The 21,721-nt window shown below is 41.6% G+C and overlaps 1 protein-coding gene across 1 annotated transcript; it reads left to right on the forward strand.

Annotated features, from left to right (window-relative positions):
* Positions 1–16,496: 16,496 nt before the first annotated feature.
* On the forward strand, positions 16,497–19,886 carry LOC133735402 (protein LIFEGUARD 2-like). The gene is made up of 4 exons (XM_062162819.1): positions 16,497–18,458; positions 18,568–18,681; positions 19,091–19,248; positions 19,394–19,886. Exons 1-4 carry the CDS (start codon positions 18,206–18,208, stop codon positions 19,610–19,612), a joined length of 744 nt encoding a protein of 247 aa, XP_062018803.1. The 5' UTR covers positions 16,497–18,205; the 3' UTR covers positions 19,613–19,886.
* The last annotated feature ends 1,835 nt before the right edge of the window (positions 19,887–21,721 follow it).

Raw genomic sequence — 21,721 nt, forward strand, 5'->3', positions numbered from 1 at the left:
GTATGAAGGGACAATTCTATTAGTGTACTGGGTTCGTTATAGTAGACAAGATGTCTATCCCTAATAAATAGTAAACTGATCAGTATGGTTGAGAGACCAATATTAGATCAGTTTGTTAAAGATTCATGGGGGTCTTGGTTTCTGACTTGTGACGGAATGGGTCGTCTCCATTTATTAAGTTACTTTGACTATTCAGTTGCTTTTTATTCTTATATTTTGAATTCATATGCTGCACAATTTTGCTAAACCTTGATAATCATTCATATATTTTGGCATGCCTATGTGTTTCCTTTCTTTCTATGCCAAATTTTTCATAACGAAAGGCCACTGGGTCATGTTTTTCAATTTGTTTTACAGCAAATTAATAAGATTTATATTATTCAATATATAAATTATTGGCTTTATAGCACTGTTAGTCCTCAGGATGTCATTACTATGATTAATTATTGTCTTGTAGGCTATAACAATTTGGCATACTCAAGTTTGTATAATTTTAAGGGAAAAACTTATCCAGTTACACAATTCTATGCATATATATGATCTGGGCATATATAAGTATTTTAATTGGAAGAACTTCAGGTATGTATTTATCTATGTTGACCATTTGATTCACTTTATTCTTTCATTTGATTTAAAAATTGAAATGGTGTACTCACACCTATTTCTAGTTGTAATTTTGTAATCAAAATAGATCGAGACCTGAAGTCTCTTGATTCGATTGCAGAGGGCCTGAAGTTCCTCGAGAGTTACATAATCAAATGAAATTTTCTCAAAGCTTAATGAGGGCCAGAAGTTCCTCAGAACTATAGAATGATCGAAATCACATGTTACTTGAACTCTAATCATATGGGGCCTGAAGTTCCTCAAGGGTCATGAAATGTAAATTAGAAAATTATGACATGAAGCTCTTCAGAACTTATGCAATTATGAGGGCCAGATTATCCTCAGAGCTATATAATCAAGTATATGAACTCAAATGTTTCTTAATCCCCAATTATCAGAGGGCCTGAAGTTCCTTTAATTTTTTTTTTTTTTGGTATTGGGGTTCCCTCCTCCGTATGACAATGTGATTTTGAAGTTCAATTTTGAACACTTGGCTAAAACTAGAAGCCATGTTCTCCACAAGATAAAATTATGTTCTTGTGTGATTAGAGGAGAGAAAAAAGATGATCATTTTGTGAAGTTAAGCAGACCAGAAGTTCTGTGTAATTTCTTCATTAATGGAACTAGAAGTTTCCATAGTTAATTTTAATGCATAGTTTATCTATTTATTTTTCTTCCCTGCAATTTTTCTATTTTGTTATGTACTTTAATTACAGTACTTATCTTTCAAATTAATTTTTTTTTGTTACTCATATGGACCAGCAGTCCTATACCTCGAACATATGAATTTCGAATGTAATATTTTTGCACCAGAAGTTCAAAATTTCATAATAGAACCTGAAGTTCTAACAGTAAAACTCAAACCCGAAGCTTTGAGTATAAAATATAAATTAGTTAAAAGTGAACTTGAAGATTCACTTTAGTCACCTCGAGCCTGAAGTTTCGAGCACCAAATTTATTTGAACCCGAAGTTCAAATTACGAAATCTTAGAACTTGCAGTTCATAAAAAAAAAAAAATTTGAACCTGAAGCTTCGATTACACATATATTTCATTCATACTTTATTTGACTTTATGTCAACTCGAACTAGAAGTTTTGAGTAAATTTTCATATGTCGATTGATACATTCTTCTTTATGCCTGCTTAAAGCATTCCACCTTAGAACCTGAAGTTCTAATTGTGCAGACTCGAGCCATAAGTCTCGAGTGAATATATAGACAATTTATCATAAAGTTTTAATCTGGTCAACCTCAAACCTGAAGCTTTGAGGGGATTATTTTGACACCAATTTAAAAGTAAGCAAGTCGATTGACATGGCTATACCATGAAATGTCACCAGAAGTGGATCATGGTAAGAGAGAAATCAGGAGTCAATGTAAATATTGCCCTACCATCCACACATGTGAGGAAATTTTAAATTGGGCATGTGTCACCTATGGTACACTATATGATAGATGTTATCACACCATTTTCAAAATGGCATTAGTCAAATTAAAGCATTGACTAATAAGAACATTGAGATTATCACACATCCCTGATGTCTTTTGCTTGCAATAAGCAAAGTTGAAAGCACTATTAAGTTATTCCTCAGATTTATTGTAACCTCTTGAGTTTCCATTGAAACTAAATGTTTCTTAATCCGATTATATATCGAGGAACCTGATGTCCCTTAAGAGGTTGTTATAAATGAAAAAAAATCGAAATCTCAAGTTTCTTGGATCTAAAATTATATGAGGGCCTGAAGTCCCTCCTCTTTATGACTACACATTTATATGTGACACAGAACTTGAGGTTCTCCACGTGATAAAATTACTTTTTATGGATTGTAGTCTTTAACTCGAAATTTCGAGTACATCATTTTGGCCAGCAGTTCAAAATGAATTTGGTCCATTGCAATTATCAATATTTCACAATTGATGTTTACTAAAGGTAAGGTAACATTTATATCAAGAGTTGTAGATCTTGATTTATCGCTCCAAATGAGCTACTATCATGGTACCAAATTTGAAATATTGACGTATTAAGTACCTTCTATATAGTTGGAGAAGACTTTTTACTATCTCATATATACTGTGTCAAATTTCTACAGTAAATTGAGGCATATAATGTTATGAACCAGAAGTTCATTGAACCAAATACACTATTTGGCATGATTGATTACGTCATCTTTTGTCTACCATGTTGCGTAGAATCACTTACAAGTTTTGATGACTATTAATCTTACTCACATGCAAATTGTTTATTTACTGCATATTTGTGAGTTGTCACTTTAATGAGACTATCCTCCTGCCATGAGGGGGAGAAAGATTGTTCCTGAAGAACGACATGAATTAGTGTGAAATATTTATCCACTGTCTCATTTTGATTTTGAGAAATATCTAAGCTAGTGATTTGATAAAAGAAAGTGACAAATTTATATGCTAAATGCAAAGTCATCTGCTTGGGTTAAAGTCCTTGAGACCAACCATATTAATACAAACAATGTAGACTCCATTTGATTTGTGGGATGCAAGTGTATCCAATTGACATGGTTCTCCTGAAGAGAATGTCATTAAACAATATCACAGCTCCTAATATGGCTACACATACAAAGGGTGTAGGTACGCCATTAGGAAATGATATCTTGGAGATACAATAATAAATCAACATGGTTGATGCTAATAAACAAAGCATGTTTTGACCTAAATCTTGGTTTGGGTTCGCCACCAACCAATGAGCATCTTCACTCCAAAAAAAGTGATAGATTTCTGAACACATCTTTTGAGCATGGTCAAAATAAGACAGTCTTCCCGCAGTTATGGGGAGGAAAGACCTCATTTGAATAACGGCGTGAATTTGTGTGGATTATATCCACTAGGTCTAAAGTTTTAAACTCCCAAAAAGGGAAGATCATACAAGCCCTATAGTGCTCGACATAAGATTATACGTAAAAAGATCCACATTCTACATAATTCATCTATGAGAGATGATTGTCCTAGAAGTGACAATGTATGCCCCAGAAGTGGCATGGGTACCCAATATCAATAAGCTTATTATAGCTAATGCATGCATATAAGAATGTGTGAGATCTATGATTGTTGATCATCGATGATAATTTACATTTGGTAGCTACCAAAAATCATTAAGGGCTGTATTGATGCTATACCACGTTTCATTATGAATGTCGACAAAGTATATTATTGGTCAAATTGGAAAGAGGCAATTCCAATAAAATTGAATATTTGAAACGTGATGAAATACTTGGATTTTTAACCCTACATGGTGAAAAAGGGTATTTGTCAAAAGTGAAGATAAATCACTATGACACAATGTCTATTTCTAGAGACATGAGATTATGATTATCTTCCCTTATACGAACGACAATTTTCTATAAGTACAGTGTTACATATAGCTGTTATTGACGAGAGATTTATGGCATGTTGTCATTGTATATTATGAAGATCTTAAGACACATTGCTAAAAGCAAAATCTCAAAAGCAAAGTGTCATAATAAGCGTATTGCTTATCAAATCCTCAAGGGATTCAAATACATGAATGATTCAAGTCCATGAAAAGTTGAAAGAGCCTGAAGCTCACTCATTGAATCAAATAGTCTAAAGCGAGCTCATATGTACTCATTTCGTTCTAGTCAACAAGATCTAAATTGCCTTAATGAGTACTATGACGAGACTACTATCGAATTCGAATTATGATTATAATGTTGCAACATATTCTAACTTTCACAAAGTTATGAATTACTTAGAGCTCTTGAAGAGCTTATATGAGACATATCAATACGTAAAGATATTGATGTGTATGGCTAGGTATGCCATGATGATTTTTCAATGTTTTAAACTATACAAAGTTAAATGTGTCAATTTCTTTATATTGTTTAGCTATTACTTTGTGTATGAATTTGAGCATATGAGATTGTTTCTAACTTTATCATATGAGGTAAGACTTAATGAAAATCGTCTACCTTTGTTGGTATTGCTTAACCTTTGCAGGTATGAAAATTTGTGATGAGCCCCTATATGCAAAGCACACATGGTCTCACTTCAGTGATAGACACATCAAACTACTGCACATAGTACACGTAGCTTATCGCATACATAAATGAGGCTTACAACAATCAGGGGGAGATTCTCATCAGGGGGAGCATCCAGAAGCATGCTACCTAGGACATATGCGCGTTGTGCTCTTTTTGTCCTTCGACCAGGGTTATTTTTGTCCCACTGGGTTTTTGTTACCTGGCAAGGTTTTTAACGAGGCAACAATAAGCGCGTCCAATATCATCATTCATTGGTGGACATCCAAGGAGGAGTGTTGTAAATATTATTATCTATATGGCTGTCCACGTAAATACTCATTAGTTGTGTACTTTGATGTAAACCCTACCTCTATATAAAGGAGGCTAATGAGACTGAATGAGAACACTTTTACTTCCTCCCAACTATTCTCTCTTTATCTTTTCTCTACTTTATAACACTTTTCAGTTTTTTTTGTCGATTTTTAAGAATTCGCAAATAAAAAGAAAAAGAAATGGATAAAGGAATGAAAGTTAGGTTGTAGGTAAATTTGCCGGTTTGGTTTTTTTTTTTTTTTTTTTGAGAAGAAGGAATTGTTTTAGTTCTTGAAATTTAAAAAATAGTACAAGTTGTAGAAGTTTTCGAGCAATCTATACTACGTTACTTGTAAATCTATAACATTCTTTATATTTAGGTGGTTTCAAAGCGGTGTTAGACAACCACCAAAGCTTGGAAGACAAGTCATATCTAAAAAGTACTTTTATTATGGAAGCCAAAACAATTCACTTCTCCAAATCTTCAATGTCAAATCTGTTTGGACCCAAAATGAGCATTTTGGCCTGACAAAGCACGTCTTGGAGAAATTGAGCCAATGTCAGTGGCTCAAGCTATATATTGTCGACAAGTTCGAAATATATATTTAGAGGCTAAATAAAGCCTACTATGGAAGCATGGAAGCATGAAAGCATGAAAGCATGAAAAGTCAACTTTAGCACATTTTCCTACTTCGGCTAGGAGAAACCGAGCTAAACAAGGAAGGAGGGGCGGCAGACTAACCAAACGAAATTCAAATGAGCTGAAACTTTCCAGATTAAATCTAGAAAGCCCAAGGATCATTTCTTATGAAGAGTGCCAGAGCTAGTTTTGAGTGGAAGGCCTTCAAACAATCAGTCCAATTTCCTTGTCTAGAGAGGCTTGGAAAACTGGACCTGTAAGAGGTCCAGCAGCGTTTTCGGCCCAACCACTATATCAAAAGCTCTGAAATTTTACCAGGGTGATCTACACTCATAGTGGAACATTTCTTATGAAGAAGTCATGGTCAAAATCTGAGTTCTTGATGGAGATAAAATTGAAGGAATAAAGGAGCAGAAAGTGCTTCATTATCTCCAAAATTCATCATTCCTTATCTCCAATTATGCCTCCTTATCTCCTTATCTCTGAAATTCATCATGCTTTACCTCCAATTATGCTTCCTTATCTCCAAAATTCATCATTTCTTATCTCTAATTAATGCTCCACTATCATTTGTTTAATGCTAAACACCTTGGCATGGTAGCATATAAATAGAGGTTACAATGAAACACTTAGAGACACAATTCACTCATAAATACATCTCTAAGATGATCTAAGTCTCTCTAGAGCAAACCTCTCTAAGAGCAACTCCTATCCTTCTCTTTCTCTTACCGGTGATCACACTCCTAGTCCTAGTCTTCTCAGAAGCCGACTTTCAGTGCCACCAAACCCTCTGTCAACGTACTTCGGTCCTAGTCTCCTTGGGAGCCGATTGTAGTACCACGACCACAACGGTTATGGAACCAGCCAAGAAAGGGTAACGCCCTCGCAAACCAGCCAAGCTAAAGTCACGCTTTAGCAAGTTCTCTCTACTTCCCAGTGGTTCTCGCTCTGCTCGATCTACAACATCGAGTATCGATTGTGATTTTCAAGAAGATTAGCAAAAGTCCTCACCACGAGGCATAAAGAATCCCACGACGAGGTTAGTGCTCTCCTCGTCTACAATTGCTTGAAAGAAGTCAGGTCAAGGGACACCCCCGACGACCGCACCCGAACGGTGCTGGCACGCCCGCGCAGAAAAGAGACTGTTGACCAGCTGCAACAAAATTGGAGCCAAACATTTTGGCACGCCCAGTGGGATTTACTGTGAGCTGTAAAACATTTTGGCACGCCCAGTGGGACATCCTGTGAGCTGTAAATCACACCACTATTAAGAAGTTGAGGTTAGTAAGGGGTTGTGAATCATAACGGAATAGGTGAAGTCTTTTTTGTTAATATTGACCCAAACTCCTTATTGGTGCCTAGTTCAGGTCCCTTAAGGTTAAGGGCGGTTTTTATTAACACTTGTTGAACTATCTTCACACTTATGATATTTCTCATCTTAGTAAGTATAGCCTATGTGAAATGGTGTCTAGAAAGAGGACAACGTTCATAATAGGTTATTGAATCCAGAAGTGCGTACAAATGGGCCTAAACCACTATGTGGGAGTAGTTCATGCCAAAATGGATTCTGCCTCTTTTGTTCGCCCTCCCCCACCTGACCATTTCAGTAAGGTTGCCCAAATGATTTGAAAGAAAGTTTGTGTCTAGGCGACTATACTTGGGCCGCACGTCTAAACTACACCAGAGTCTTTTTGTGTTCACCATCATTGGGATGCCAGAGGAAAATCTTTACCAAAAGAAATTCTGGAAGTCATGCCTGTTTTTCTTAAGAAGAAGAAGTGCAAATTCCTAAACTTCTCAAAGCGCAAGGCCTCCAGTTACAAGCCGCATAAAACTGATGGTGACGTCGCTGCTGCAGATGACGAGACGACGATAAAAGGCTATGTGCCCATTCCCATTCCAGAGAATGCAAGCATAGAAGAGCGGCTTGATATCCTTCAAAAGAATTCTACCGCATACCATAAGAATATGAGAAAAGCCCTCGCGGAGGACCGTCGACGGCTCGATGAGTTCACGATTTCGGTTAAGAGGCTCGAGTTGGGGGCACAACAAATACAAGGTGAATTGGAACGTCAAGAACCTGCTCGTGAAGAGGTCGTTTCTGAGACTAACTTGCCTATAGGTGGCAATCAACCTAAGGGTCTCACTGGTGAGTCACAGCCTTACACAGAGGCTGTGCATGGAAAAGGTCATAAACAAGATTGTTCTTCTGACAATATAATTGTCTCTGAACAAATATCTGATTTCTCCACTGATCAAGCCAAATACGTGGCTACTGATCAGATGCATGGGGGGGGGCAAGATATGACCCATGATCATCCCTTTGATCAAGAGAAGATGGCGACAGTTGGCGACAAAGCCGATCTTGGGACACCGTCATCTCCCGAATTGCAAATGAAGATCATGCCTCGTCAACCAACAAAGATACTTGGGGGGCAAGATTACCCCTCTCACGAGCCAAATTCTTCAACGAGAAGTATCTTTGTTCTTTTCCTACAAGCTCTCACAGGAGGGTTTAGGAATGAAGCATAGATGGCCTCCCCCACAAATTTTGATACATCGGAGCTTGGAATGAAGCATAGATGGCCTCCCCCGTGGTCTTCTAGAGGTTAGCCAAACGTGTCGCTGCTAGCTCCTTGCTTTATTGTTAATTTCCTGTCAGTTTTCAGTTTTTTACCTTTATAGTAAAAAAAAAAGTTGAATTTGGTCAGCGGTTGTGAATCATAACGGAATAGGTGAAGTCTCTTTTGTTAATATTGGCCTAAACTCCTTATTGGTGTCTATTTCAGGTCCCTTAAGGTTAAGGGCGGCTTTTATTAACACTTGTTGAACTGTCTTCACACTTATGACCTTTCTCATCTTAGTAAGTATAGCCTATGTGAAATGGTGTCTAGAAAGGGGACAACGTTCATGACAGGTTCTTGAATCCAGAAGTGCGTGCAAATGGGCCTAAACCACTATGTGGGAGTAGCTCATGCCAAAATGGATTCTGCCTCTCTTGTTCGCCCTCCCCCACCTGGCCATTTTAGTAAGGTTGCCCAAAGGATTTGAAAGAAAATTTGTGTCTAGACGACTATACTTGGGCCGCATGTCTAAACCTTGATTCACATTGTCTTATTGAATTCAGCTACTTATATAAAAAAAAAAAAAAAAAAAAAATTAGTACGATCCAAAAATTACTGCGGAGTCAAAACACTAAGGGATTAATTTAGTAGACAGTTTATTCGCATAAGACATGGGGGACAATTCTAGTGTTCCTACACTCGCAAAGCCCATTTATGAAGGCCTGTTTTTGAGGCCCATAATCATTTCTTTGCTATGCCTAGCAACACTAGGGGGGCAACACTATACAATACTAAGCCCATCGACACTTCAATAGTAATTGTTTGTTTATATTCATATTTCGGTTTTTTGTTCTTTATTTCGTTGGTTGTTTTTATTTATTTATTATTAGAGTCAAAATGAATTTTGGGTAAATATCTTCTTCATAGTAGGCGCATCCAATGGGATGTAATGTCTAAGGTTTAGTTTGGATACGAGAAGTGCTGACAAAGGGTCTCGTCCCCTGTCAATTAAGTGAGCTGAGCTCCGCCAAAATCGTTCCTCTCTTCACCTGGTCATATTCCAAAGGAGTTACCAAAAGGAGAAGAGAAATATCCCTAAGTCCAAAACGTTTTTTCTTGTTTGTTGCGTCACTTTATGTGTTGTTCTTGTTTTTGTTTTGTTTTGAGTCTTAGGATGCCCTTTCAACTGTCTATGTTGAGTTTTTTGTCTCCAAAATTATGGCTTAAAAAAATAAAAAAAAATAAAAAATAAAATAAAATAAAGTAAATACAACTCTTAGGGGACAATTTTAAGTGTTCCTACACTCGCGAAGCTTCTAAGCCGAGTCAGCGGCTCCGGAAACTTTTTCCAGCTTTGCCCTCGCAGGAAAGGCCGAGCTCAAGGGAAATGTGAGAGCCACCACCGTGACCGCCACCTTCATCGGAAGTAGTCTTCATGTTGTCAAAGATGTCCTCACCATGCACGGGAAACAGTGAAAGGGTTTCAATCTCCTGGTGATCTTCTCCTCTTTGTTCCATGAAAGTTTGTTCTACATTCATGTTAAAGAAAGTAGAACTAGTCCCCCCTCCAGCTGAGATTGAACAATCCCTAGCACTCTTCTCCATGTTCATAGATCCATAACCACCATAGTTCCCAATCTGCCCGTTAACAGCAATCATCACACCAGCGGAAGAAGCAGAAGCAGGTGCAGAAGATCCAAAGTTAATATACTGATCCTCATGTTTCCAATTGGTAACATTGTCATCACCAACAAGCTCTGATCTTTGCATGGGCACATGAACATCCGAAGTGGACTTCTTCTTCTGCTTCTCCCGAGCCCTTTGGTTCACGAACCAAAAATAGACGTTCTTGAACTCGATCTTGCCGTACCATTTCAGCTGGAGATAGATCCTCTCAACCTGCTCTATAGTTGGGGACCTAACTCCCTTATTGTAGAAAAGTTCTTTGAGGATTCTTATCTGATCTGTAGTGGGAGTCCACCTGCTCCGCTTACAAAGCATGTTAGCACTACTCCCGGCTGCTTTGTTGCTTCCTCCATCCTCGATTGGTTGCTGGGTTTGTGGTTCCATTGGTGATGGATTGAGAGAATGCGAGAATTGAAGAGTGATGATGATGAGTAATTAAGAAAGATTGCTGTTAGAAATATTCGATTTGATGAAATGATTTTGGGATTGGAAATTTGGGTTTATAATGTGGAGGAATATATAGGCATGCAAATATCCACCCTTGGATGGACGGTCAAAGAGGAGTCAAATCGATGTCAGTAAATCGAGATTAGTGATTCCAAATCTTGGGAAAAAAGGGACTAGCAGCATGTGAGGAGCGGTTTTTGAGGAGTTAGTTATTATTAAAGGATTAATAGCATGTGGGGAAACCGAACGGTTTTCGAGGAGGTAACTGTTCTTTTCACGAGCTTATTTTTCACGACTGTTGTTTTTCAACGAGTGATTAGTGCCTTAAATCTCGGAAAAGAAGGAGTTATTGACGCTAAGAGTTTTGAGTTGGGAGCCAGCAAGTGGATCCAAAAGATACATATTTTCTCAAAACCCTCGCCGCGAGGCTCTTTTTGATGCGGAGCATATTTTAAAAGTTCATATTATTTTCAATATACAACTATAGGGGCCTATATTTGGGGCCTTGCGAGACACAATTATTGGTTTCTCACGGATATTTGATAAGAAAATATTATTATATTCATAAAGTGGCTTTGCGGCCAAAAGCAGTACATTCATTACAAAGCCAAAAGTGGCTACAATACAAAACAGGAATCTTCAGATATCTTCTGAATCTTTTCTCAAGTGGAAGCAACTATGGAATCCAACGCCGGGTTGAGCCGCGCCATTATCTCAAGGAGGAGCAGACTTCAGGGAAGGAAAAAGAAGAGTAACGGAGCCCCCGCGCCCCCTTTACATGGAAGCGGCAGAGGAATCCAATATAGGCTTGGCCAACACCATTATCCATGAGAAGGGGAGACTCCAGTGAAAGAAAATGGAGCCCTCGAGCCTCCTCAATTGGAAGCAGCTATGGAATCCAACGCCGGGTTGAGCCGCGCCATTATCTCCTGGAGGGGCAGAGAGTGAAGGAACCGAATATCAACTTGAGTCTCTGCACCCCCTCTAGCCATGGTAACCACCATTAGTTGGACGTGAAGTATAGGAACAACCATTCTGTGCCTTGAACCTAGTCCTTCAAAGAGTCCATCCCTTCTCATCCCTCCAAGATTCTATCAAGAAGAGAAAGGGGGAGAAGGAGGTGAGAACCAAAGCCCCTTCCATCTGGAGGGCACAACACGGGCCGGGTCCAGAAGGAAGGAAACAGAGGAGGAAAGACGAACCTCAGAGTGGCCGTCCTCCCTTTCTCCGTTTCGCTCCGCGTGTAGGATTATGACAAAGATGATCTCGCATGATCGTGGATCCCACACTCGGAGCCCCCTCGCGTTTCTAAACCAATCTGAAGCCTGCCATTGTTGTTGCAGAATTCCAGAAGGAAGAAACAAGGGGTTGCCTAAGATTACGCCATGAGGCCTAACCTAGGCTTAAGATTACGCCATAAAGCCTAAAATTTAGAGGCTAATTGTCATTTCATGAGGGGAAGATTTGTGAAGAAGGAGAAAAAGAAGCAAGGACTGAAAGGCCATTTCTTGAATATTTCAGAAAAATTGTTGTGAGTATTCCCTTCCCGAAATACAACTATTTATAGGGACTTCAGGCAAATCCCCACCCTTGAATGAAGCTCAATTTCAAAACCGATGTCAGTAAATCGAGATTAGTGATTCCAAATCTCGGGAAAAAAGGGACTAGCAGCATGTGAGGAGCGGTTTTTGAGGAGTTAGCTATTATTAAAGGGAATAATAGCATGTGAGGAGACCGAACGGTTTTCGAGGAGGTAACTATTCTATTCACGAGATTATTTTTTCACAACCGTTGTTTTTCAACGAGTGATTAATGTCTTCAATCTCGGAAAAGAAATGATTAATAGCATGTGGGGAAACCGAACGGTTTTTGAGGGGGCCTACAGAGATTGGCCCGCAAAGCTCAATTTCAAGCAAAGTTCCTCCACGCGGAGGTTCGTCGCAATAGCACTAGCTTCGGCCTGAGTGGCCCGTTCTCTGAGATGGGCCAGGTTGCGGCCCATTTCTTCAGAAGCAGCCAGAGGTTCATCGAGTTGGCCTTCTTATGTAGCAATCGCGTTTTCAACAAAGGCTAAACCGGTATGGAGGTCCTCGATCCGAAGTTTGAAGTCGGACATTTGGATTTGTAGTTCCCGCAGGCGGTTGGTTCGCTCATTTAAAATACCGCGAGAGATGTCCATTTCTCGAGAGAGGCTATTCAAAGCCTCTCGAGTGTCGTGAGCCTGGGCGTTCGCGGCCGGTTGACGTTGGCGGGCCTCACCAAGTTCATTCAGCAGATCGTCAATGGCACTAAATTGCTGCAGGGTCAATGCCTTCTCCTGGCGAAGATACCTTAGAGCTTCCAAGACTCGCGGGAGGATGTCAGTCTCCAATACCCGAGGACTCAGATGTTCGTGAAGCACCATCTTAGCCTCATCCACAGCAGAAGGAGGAGTTACCTCTAACACCCTCATCAATCTCTCGAATCTGGTAGGAGGAGGAGGCGGCGGAAGCGCCACAGGATCACGAACCACCAATGCAAAAGGGTGGACATCTTCCTCAGTTTCTTCATCTTCAACAGGTTGGTATGTCCCTTCAGCTGCAGGAGAATCTGGAAACTCAACTCGCAGCTCACCATGGGCAAGTGGAGCAGATTCAAGCACAGAGCCCTCGGCTTCGACGGTTGTCTCATTTATTTGCAAGACTTGGGGGGCACCACCACCGTCAGTATCATTTTCCATCTCTGGGGCGACTGTCTCGCCGATAGGACCCTCAGCGTTTGCAGCCACCTCCTCGGTACAAACAGAATCCTGGTCAGGTTCAGAAATGTCAGAGAGCGGGGTTGGATCTAAAGGGAAATAGAAAGCATTGGCCAACAGTGGCTTACCTCTCGAGCTGTTAGGTCAATATCTGGTACGTGGTCACCAAGAGGAAGAGGCCCCGCCTCATTCACCTCTTGGACCTCTAGTGCCTCGAGAATCTCTGTCGTCATCAGTTCCTCATAAACGGCAGAAGTCTCAGACTAGCTTTCCACGCTTTCATCCTCCGAGGAGTCGTAATCAGAGATCGTTATTAGAATGGTAGGACCTTGCAGATGCTCTGTAGATGTGGGAGACGGAAGAGGCGCCACGGGGTTAGTTGATGCTTGAACTAGCAAGAGAGTTGGCTCTTCTGCATTGGCTAAGGGTCCAGCCTCGCTTAGGCGAGAGGGATCAGTGGTCCTTTGACGGACCTATCAAAAGATACATAGTGAAGATCCTGCCCAGATTCTAAAATTTAAATAGGATAAGACGGGGCCGGAGTTTACCAATCGCATTCCCAGAGGTTCGTCATCTTCAAAACTCTCTTCGACGAATTGAGCTCGATCGCGTTTGCAAGCAAAGACAGCAGTGGCCTATACGAGAAAAGAGTCATAACTCAAAAAGGGGGGAAATAACATCTGTAAATTTGGGATCGTTCTTAACCAAATTACCTCTGTGGGATCTTCATCATGAGAAGACTCTCCCTCAGAAGTCTCCTCTGCTATTTCCTTTTGTTTCCTGGCCTGAACAGAGGCTGTCCTGCTCCGGATAGTTTGTTGCAAAACACACTCTGGAATAAGAGCGGGAAAATCAACACAAGGAAAAGGAATGGTGAAGAAAGACAAAAACTTACTGTTGCCCTAGGCTCGTGGATTTGTATCCCTGGACGCGATGAGCGAGAAGGTAGAATAGGTCGCGGGGGTTGTGCTGCAGGGTTGGAGAAGCGCTCAAGAATCTTGCGGTCCTCCGGACCAGGACTACTCATGCCACGAAAGATCAGGACGAAGAGTTCGTCATGTGGCGGGTCCCAACAGTTCACGGACACTTCTTTCCACCAATCAGCATAATCATTGTCTACATCGTTGAGAGGGTACAGCGCTCTGACCCAAGGGGGAATCACTATCAAAGTAAACCGATTTTGAAAGGGGGCAGACCCAGGTGGGGCTAATCTCTGCCAAGAGGTGTAGTAATTGGCAGAATCAACCAGAGGCCAGGGTACCAACTGGGCCAACCCAAATTGGCGAGCAAAGTGGTTAGGGGCATAGAGCTCATAACTTACGCGGTCAGTGGCAAGACGAATATCCAAGCAGGAGATGGAGCGACGAAAGGCCAGGAGGGCTCTTTCGCTATGATCCCGTCCACTGGGCAGAAAGCCATCATCAAGGGGAGGAGGGAATCGCCTAGAAAGGACTATTTTTGGGTCTGGCATCTCTCCCAGCAAGTACAAGAAAATAAAACACTCGGAGTAGGGTGGAGCTCGATACCTTACGTTGCGGCAAAGCCAGTTCCCCAAAAGGAAATCAACTGGAGGTTCCTTTGGAATATCACCGCGACGGAAGAGAGGGAAATAAATCTGCAGCCAAAAGGCAAGGATCCAGAAGGGGCCACTAATGCCGGTATCAAATGGGCGCATTACGACTCTATAAAGGGAGCGATATAACGCACCCAATACAGGTTGCCCAAGGCCAACACAAATACCATTGTAGAGAGCAGTGGCCAGAGAATTCCAAGGCCTAGTAGGTTTGTTGGAAGAAGTGCAAAAGATAAATTTGCAAAGCCAGAATTCCAGGAATGCGATACCTCCTGTATGGTCACGCCGGGTGCAGTAATAGTCGCGCCAGGATGGGTAGGATCTGCTATGATGCCCTCGACCAGCCATATCCATTCTCAAAGAAAATTGAATGCCATCAAACTGACCATGCACATAGGGGTCAAAGTCAATGGGCAACCCCGTGATGGTAAGAACATCCAGCAGAGTTATGCTCATCTGCCCAAACCGGAAATCGAATGTATTGCTGGAGGTGTTCCAGAAGCAAAGAGCGGCGACTAGCGGTGCAGGGCTAGTATTATTGGGAAGACAGAAGCATAGATCGATGGTTTGGGTGATACCCACCGCATCCCATCGGGCCAAATCTCTCGCTCGGACCTCCTGATACCAAACATTTTCCTCGGGAGCGACGGTAGGCCAGTAGCCCACTTTCCTCCTTGGTCCCCAACTGCTAAAATCACCAGGTACCTGCCGAAGAGCCGCTATGGGACGACGGATGGGAAACCCATAATAGGCCATAACATCATCTGGCAAACGATCGCGAGGTGTGGGACCCAGACTCGCTTGACTATCACCGCCACCAAAGCCCATCAGTCGACTTTTCTCCTCTCTGGTCTGACTTCTACATCGAACACTCATGTTAGTCCGCCAGGCGAATGCGGCTTTCTCAGTGATTTCATCTGCCTGATCGATAACGAATGGTTTCTTGGATGCCATTTCTAGGTCGCAAGGAATACTTCTCCATTACACCTTGATTTATAGCTCAAATATGTTTTGGAGATTAATTTATTAGCTGGTCCAGTGAGTGACCCTAGTTGATAATTAATAAGTCATTATTCCATCTTGAGAATCGCATCTAAGGCGACAGTGAAGATACTTCTCTAATACACCTTGATTTATAGCTCAAATATGTTTGGAGATTAATTTATTAGCTGGGCCAGTGAGTGGCCCTAGTTGATAATTAATGAGTCATTATTCCATCTTGAGAATCGCATCTAAGGCGACAGTGAAGATACTTCTCCAATACACCTTGATTTATAGCTCAAATATATTTGGAGATTAATTTATTAGCTGGGCCAGTGAGTGGCTCTAGTTGATAATTAATGAGTCATTATTCCATCTTGAGAATCGCATCTAAGGCGACAGTGAAGATATTCCACATTTTCCTACCACCGCAGGGCCAACATAGTGGACTGATGTTTTTCAAATAAAACATGATTAAAACCGATGCGGTTTTAGATGCTAAAGTTGCAGCAAAATATGGTGGTTTCACTTGGTCACACGTCATGATGACGATAGCCATGATCCAATCATCCTCTTTGGCATAAGACTCGCGAAGGATTAAATGAAAGCAAACAGTTTGCTATTTTGCATCTTATTTCGCCAAGTACTATAGGCCTTGATCTAGCCAGGAAAGCGGCTCCAACACCTACATTTCAGAAAATCAACAGAGAGCCAGCAAACAAGGCAGATACTTGTTGCTATACACATGGCGAAGCTACCACCAAGGAAGAGAAGGATCCTCATTCGCGATCAAAAGCAGTCTCCTTCGCATGGGGGGCAAGTTTTGATTGCCTACAACCTGCCCAAGTTTCACTAGATCCATGGGGGGAAATAAAGTTGGCAAAGGAAGCGTCAGTTCATGACAAAGGCATTTCAGATTATGGCATTCAAGCTTTATGGCCTATTTAGAGGCCTATATGGAAACAGTCAAGCCAATACAAGTGGTTTTGGAGCGACAACATTATAAGAGTAGTGCTGATTCAAGACCTCTTCAGTCAAGACGAAGACCTTTGACTTCAAGGTTTGGGGGGCAATGTTTGGACCCAAAATGAGCATTTTGGCCTGACAAAGCACGTCTTGGAGAAATTGAGCCAATGTCAGTGGCTCAAGCTATATATTGTCGACAAGTTCGAAATATATATTTAGAGGCTAAATAAAGCCTACTATGGAAGCATGGAAGCATGAAAGCATGAAAAGTCAACTTTAGCACATTTTCCTACTTCGGCTAGGAGAAACCGAGCTAAACAAGGAAGGAGGGGCGGCAGACTAACCAAACGAAATTCAAATGAGCTGAAACTTTCCAGATTAAATCTAGAAAGCCCAAGGATCATTTCTTATGAAGAGTGCCAGAGCTAGTTTTGAGTGGAAGGTCTTCAAACAATCAGTCCAATTTCCTTGTCTAGAGAGGCTTGGAAAACTGGACCTGTAAGAGGTCCAGCAGCGTTTTCGGCCCAACCACTATATCAAAAGCTCTGAAATTTTACCAGGGTGATCTACACTCATAGTGGAACATTTCTTATGAAGAAGTCATGGTCAAAATCTGAGTTCTTGATGGAGATAAAATTGAAGGAATAAAGGAGCAGAAAGTGCTTCATTATCTCCAAAATTCATCATTCCTTATCTCCAATTATGCCTCCTTATCTCCTTATCTCTGAAATTCATCATGCTTTACCTCCAATTATGCTTCCTTATCTCCAAAATTCATCATTTCTTATCTCTAATTAATGCTCCACTATCATTTGTTTAATGCTAAACACCTTGGCATGGTAGCATATAAATAGAGGTTACAATGAAACACTTAGAGACACAATTCACTCATCAATACATCTCTAAGATGATCAAAGTCTCTCTAGAGCAAACCTCTCTAAGAGCAACTCCTATCCTTCTCTTTCTCTTACCGGTGATCACACTCCTAGTCCTAGTCTTCTCAGAAGCCGACTTTCAGTGCCACCAAACCCTCTGTCAACGTACTTCGGTCCTAGTCTCCTTGGGAGCCGATTGTAGTACCACGACCACAACGGTTATGGAACCAGCCAAGAAAGGGTAACGCCCTCGCAAACCAGCCAAGCTAAAGTCACGCTTTAGCAAGTTCTCTCTACTTCCCAGTGGTTCTCGCTCTGCTCGATCTACAACATCGAGTATCGATTGTGATTTTCAAGAAGATTAGCAAAAGTCCTCACCACGAGGCATAAAGAATCCCACGACGAGGTTGGTGCTCTCCTCGTCTACAATTGCTTGAAAGAAGTCAGGTCAAGGGACACCCCCGACGACCGCACCCGAACGGTGCTGGCACGCCCGCTCAGAAAAGAGACTGTTGACCAGCTGCAACAAAATTGGAGCCAAACATTTTGGCACGCCCAGTGGGACTTACTGTGAGCTGTAAAACAAAATCATTACTAATTAGAAACGCACCGCAGTTTTTTTTTAAAGTAAATTTTTTTTTTTCTGTGTTCTAACTATATATCCCAGTAAAATTGTGCCAAATCCAAAGCAACGACTATATAAAAAGGGGTAGGGTGCTAAGCTTTTAGGCTGTAGAGTCTACTGCTTATTGAACACACTTTCCCGCACTTTCTCATCGGAAACTAAACAATCCTCGATCTATTTCGTTGCAATGAAGACACGGTTGAGCCGGAATAATGACTTGGAAGCCGGAGAGACCCCTTTACTCTACCCTTCGATGACGGAGAGGCCGGAGCTCCGATGGGCCTTCATCCGCAAAGTCTATGCCATCCTCACCTTTCAGATACCCCTCACCATCCCCGTCGCCGCCACCGTCTACTTTAATCCTGCAATCGCCGTATTCCTTATCGAAACTTGGCTCGGATGGTTTCTGAAACAAACGATCATCATCACCTCCCTTGCTGGTACGTATGTCACTTTGACTCTTCCCTTGGATCAAATCGGTTTCTTTAATTCGGTGCATGATCAGATTGTGAAAGACTTAGGGTTTCGCTATTGTTTGGTTTTTTGCAGTGCTTGTCGCCATGGTGGTTTGTAGCAAACAGCACCCGCTAAATTACGTGATCCTTGGGGCTTTCACTATATGTGAGGCCCTCATGGTCGGAGTAAGTTGTGCATTTACCAGCGGTACGTCACTGCTTGTTCTTTCTTTCCTCCTTTTAAAGCCCCACGACCTAGGGCACCCGCCGCGCGAGCCTAACGTGCTAGCTCTAGATGGTCACGGCAATGACTATAGGCTGGGGCTGTTGTGATTTTTAGTTTTAGTACGAAATTTTGTTCAACAAAGGTTCTGGGGTTAATTAATTTGTTTTTTTTTTTTTTTTTAATTTATGGTTTCAAGACTTATAAAATGTTACCTAGTGTGACTAAAATTCGGTGACTCTAATTGAAACAAAAATCCTATTGATAACGGAATTTGATTCTTCTTAGACTCCTAATAGTATTTCTAGATCAATTACACATATATACAATTCTAGTAGCATATACATAATCTTGCTTACAAGCTTAACATAATGGAACTTTGTATTGGAAACAGGGAAGGTGGTTTTGGAGGCTGCGATTCTAACTGCTGTGATTTTTCTAAGTCTGACCTTGTACACCTTTTGCGCCGCAAGGAGAGGCCATGACTTCAACTTCTTGGGTCCTTTCTTGTTTGCATCCCTGCTGGCTCTGCTTGTCTTTGGAGTGATACATGTATTTGTGCTTAATTGCATGTACCCGGCCTCTAGGCTCTCGCTGTTTAATTTGAATTCCTTCCACTGCCGTAATGCATGTGTTCAATTATATTCGAATTTTTAAATCATGGGTTAATAATACATTCGTATGGATCTTGTTGCAGATTTTCCTCCCTCTTGGTAAGACTAGTCATATGATATACGGGATTGTGGGAATACTCATATTCTGTGGCTACATTGTCCATGACACAGATGAATTGATCAAGCGCTACGAGTACGATGAGTACATTTTGGCGGCCATCGACTTGTATTTGGACCTCCTCAACTTGTTTCTCAGGTTTCTCGAGTTGATGAAAGATGCTGAGAGCTCAGACGTTGCTTAACCTCGCTCTCTTAGTCTGTTAAAAATTGTCGTAACCAACTGAAATGCTCTCTCATTAATATACACTGATGATTGACGAACACCTTAATTTCTCCCTTGAATCACTTAAACTCAGATTAATGTTGCTTTTGTATTTTCTTCTCGATCTCTTTCAAAGTAGAGATCATGTAGGAGGACCACCAGTTGAAGGTGCTGATTATGCTAAGTGACTAGCTTTGTCTATCTAGGTTACACGTCTAGCTAGCCGGCCTTATTATACTTTCCACGGTTTTCAATATTTCATTTTAAGCTTCTATATCAGTTCACCTAAGTTTTTTTTTTTTTTGATCAAGAAGAACTTCATTAATAATGAACTGCTTACAACGAGTTTTGGGCAACAATCTGCAACAGCATTCCAACATGAAGGTTCTTACACAGAAATTGCCACTAGACTTCACACTGGAAACCTATACTGACTTACTAATGGAGCCAAAAGGCCCCGACTCCAATCAAAGTAACAGTTGACAAAACAAAGCCACTCTTGCCAAAACGGTGAGCAATCTTGTTGTCATCGCGTTTCACAAAATGGCGACTACAGACTTAAAAGAGACTAAAAGAAAAACTTGCACAACAACAAAATGGCAAAGACAACATGCGCATGAGCAGTGAATCCTTGACATCTCGCCTCTCGTCGGAAGAACAATGAGCCAGACAACTCACTTGTGTCAACACTAACTCGCCACCCAGAGTCCACATGACCAGCCTTTGATCGACCAAGCCAACACTCGTTGTGACTCCAACCTGACCAAAATGGATTGCTGGACAGTCAGACCTGGGACTAAAGTAAACCCAATACCGTCACCACCCAATTGTCAACACCGTCAACCCACTACTGCTCCAAATCGCCATCACCTCCGACCCAAAACCAGACAGGAACGACCCACTAGAAGGCCAAGGATGATTGTCTATGCCACAGCCAGACTTTTTGCCATCGCTACTGACCTAAAACCAGATAGGAACGACCCTTTAGAAGGCCAAAGAGAAGAATGTCTTTGCCACAACTTGCAGTGCACCCGACCCAATAGCTAATACCTAACATCAGCAAATACCCAACAACAACTATAATTTAAACAACTAAAAACATCAGCCCACCAGCAAAGGCCCAAAACCTAGAGCCCAACTCAACCTCCAATCACCCTAAGGAATTCTAGGGCTGCATTCAGCCAATCCCGCCACCAACTCTGCCACCAATGAGCTGCAGATGTCCATCCCCACCAATTCCGTCGCCAACGAACCGGCACCAGCAACCCTGCATTACCACATCACCAATCATCGATCTCGGCTAGCATCAGAGGCCGGACCTCAAGGCGCGCTAGATCCTTATAGGGAACGCCTCTGCTAGGAGATTGAAGCCTAAATATGCCCAACCCGATCAACTCAGGCATCAATCTGGTCACTGTAGGGGACAGTGACCACCGATCTCGCCACCGACCGACACCCCCACGCCGTTCTCCCTCTGTGCTAGCCCATGACCAGAAAAGGTCAGATCGGAACAGATCTGCCCAAGCCAACATCAACCTCTCATCCACCTTTCCTGGGCCATGCCTAAGCCAGAACTCCCCACCGGAGTGCCCAGAACCATCAAAAGCTCGTTCGACGACGACGCCCCAAGGACGTGCCGCCGGACGAAGCATCACTCTCTCAATAACACCAGGCGTGTGAGGCGCGTTCTCCAAACCCTTTTTTCTCAGTTTAGTTCACCTAAGTTGTTAGGTAAAAATTTCCCAAAGTGAATCACCCAACGTAATTTCACTCGTATTCATTGACAGAATTGAGTTTTAGTTATTTCGTGGTTTGATCTATTCATTGTGTCACTTAATTGCAATCCCTTGTTATAAGCAAACACCATTTGATTCCATTTATATATAAACAATTGTGTATTTGTTTGTTTTTGCAGCTGCACTCGAATGTTATGATGAGTTGCCTACGTACCCGGGAAGGGATCAAGCCACTCGTAGTTTAAAAGTCCCAATGAGTGAATGGCTCAATAAAGATTTTTGATTTTGGAATAAGAATAATGTTTAGGATGTGGTTGCATCTAGATGATTTGATTTTCAATTGCCTACATACC

Source organism: Rosa rugosa, chromosome 3, assembly GCF_958449725.1.
Source record: "Rosa rugosa chromosome 3, drRosRugo1.1, whole genome shotgun sequence".
Classification (NCBI taxonomy): domain Eukaryota; kingdom Viridiplantae; phylum Streptophyta; class Magnoliopsida; order Rosales; family Rosaceae; genus Rosa; species Rosa rugosa.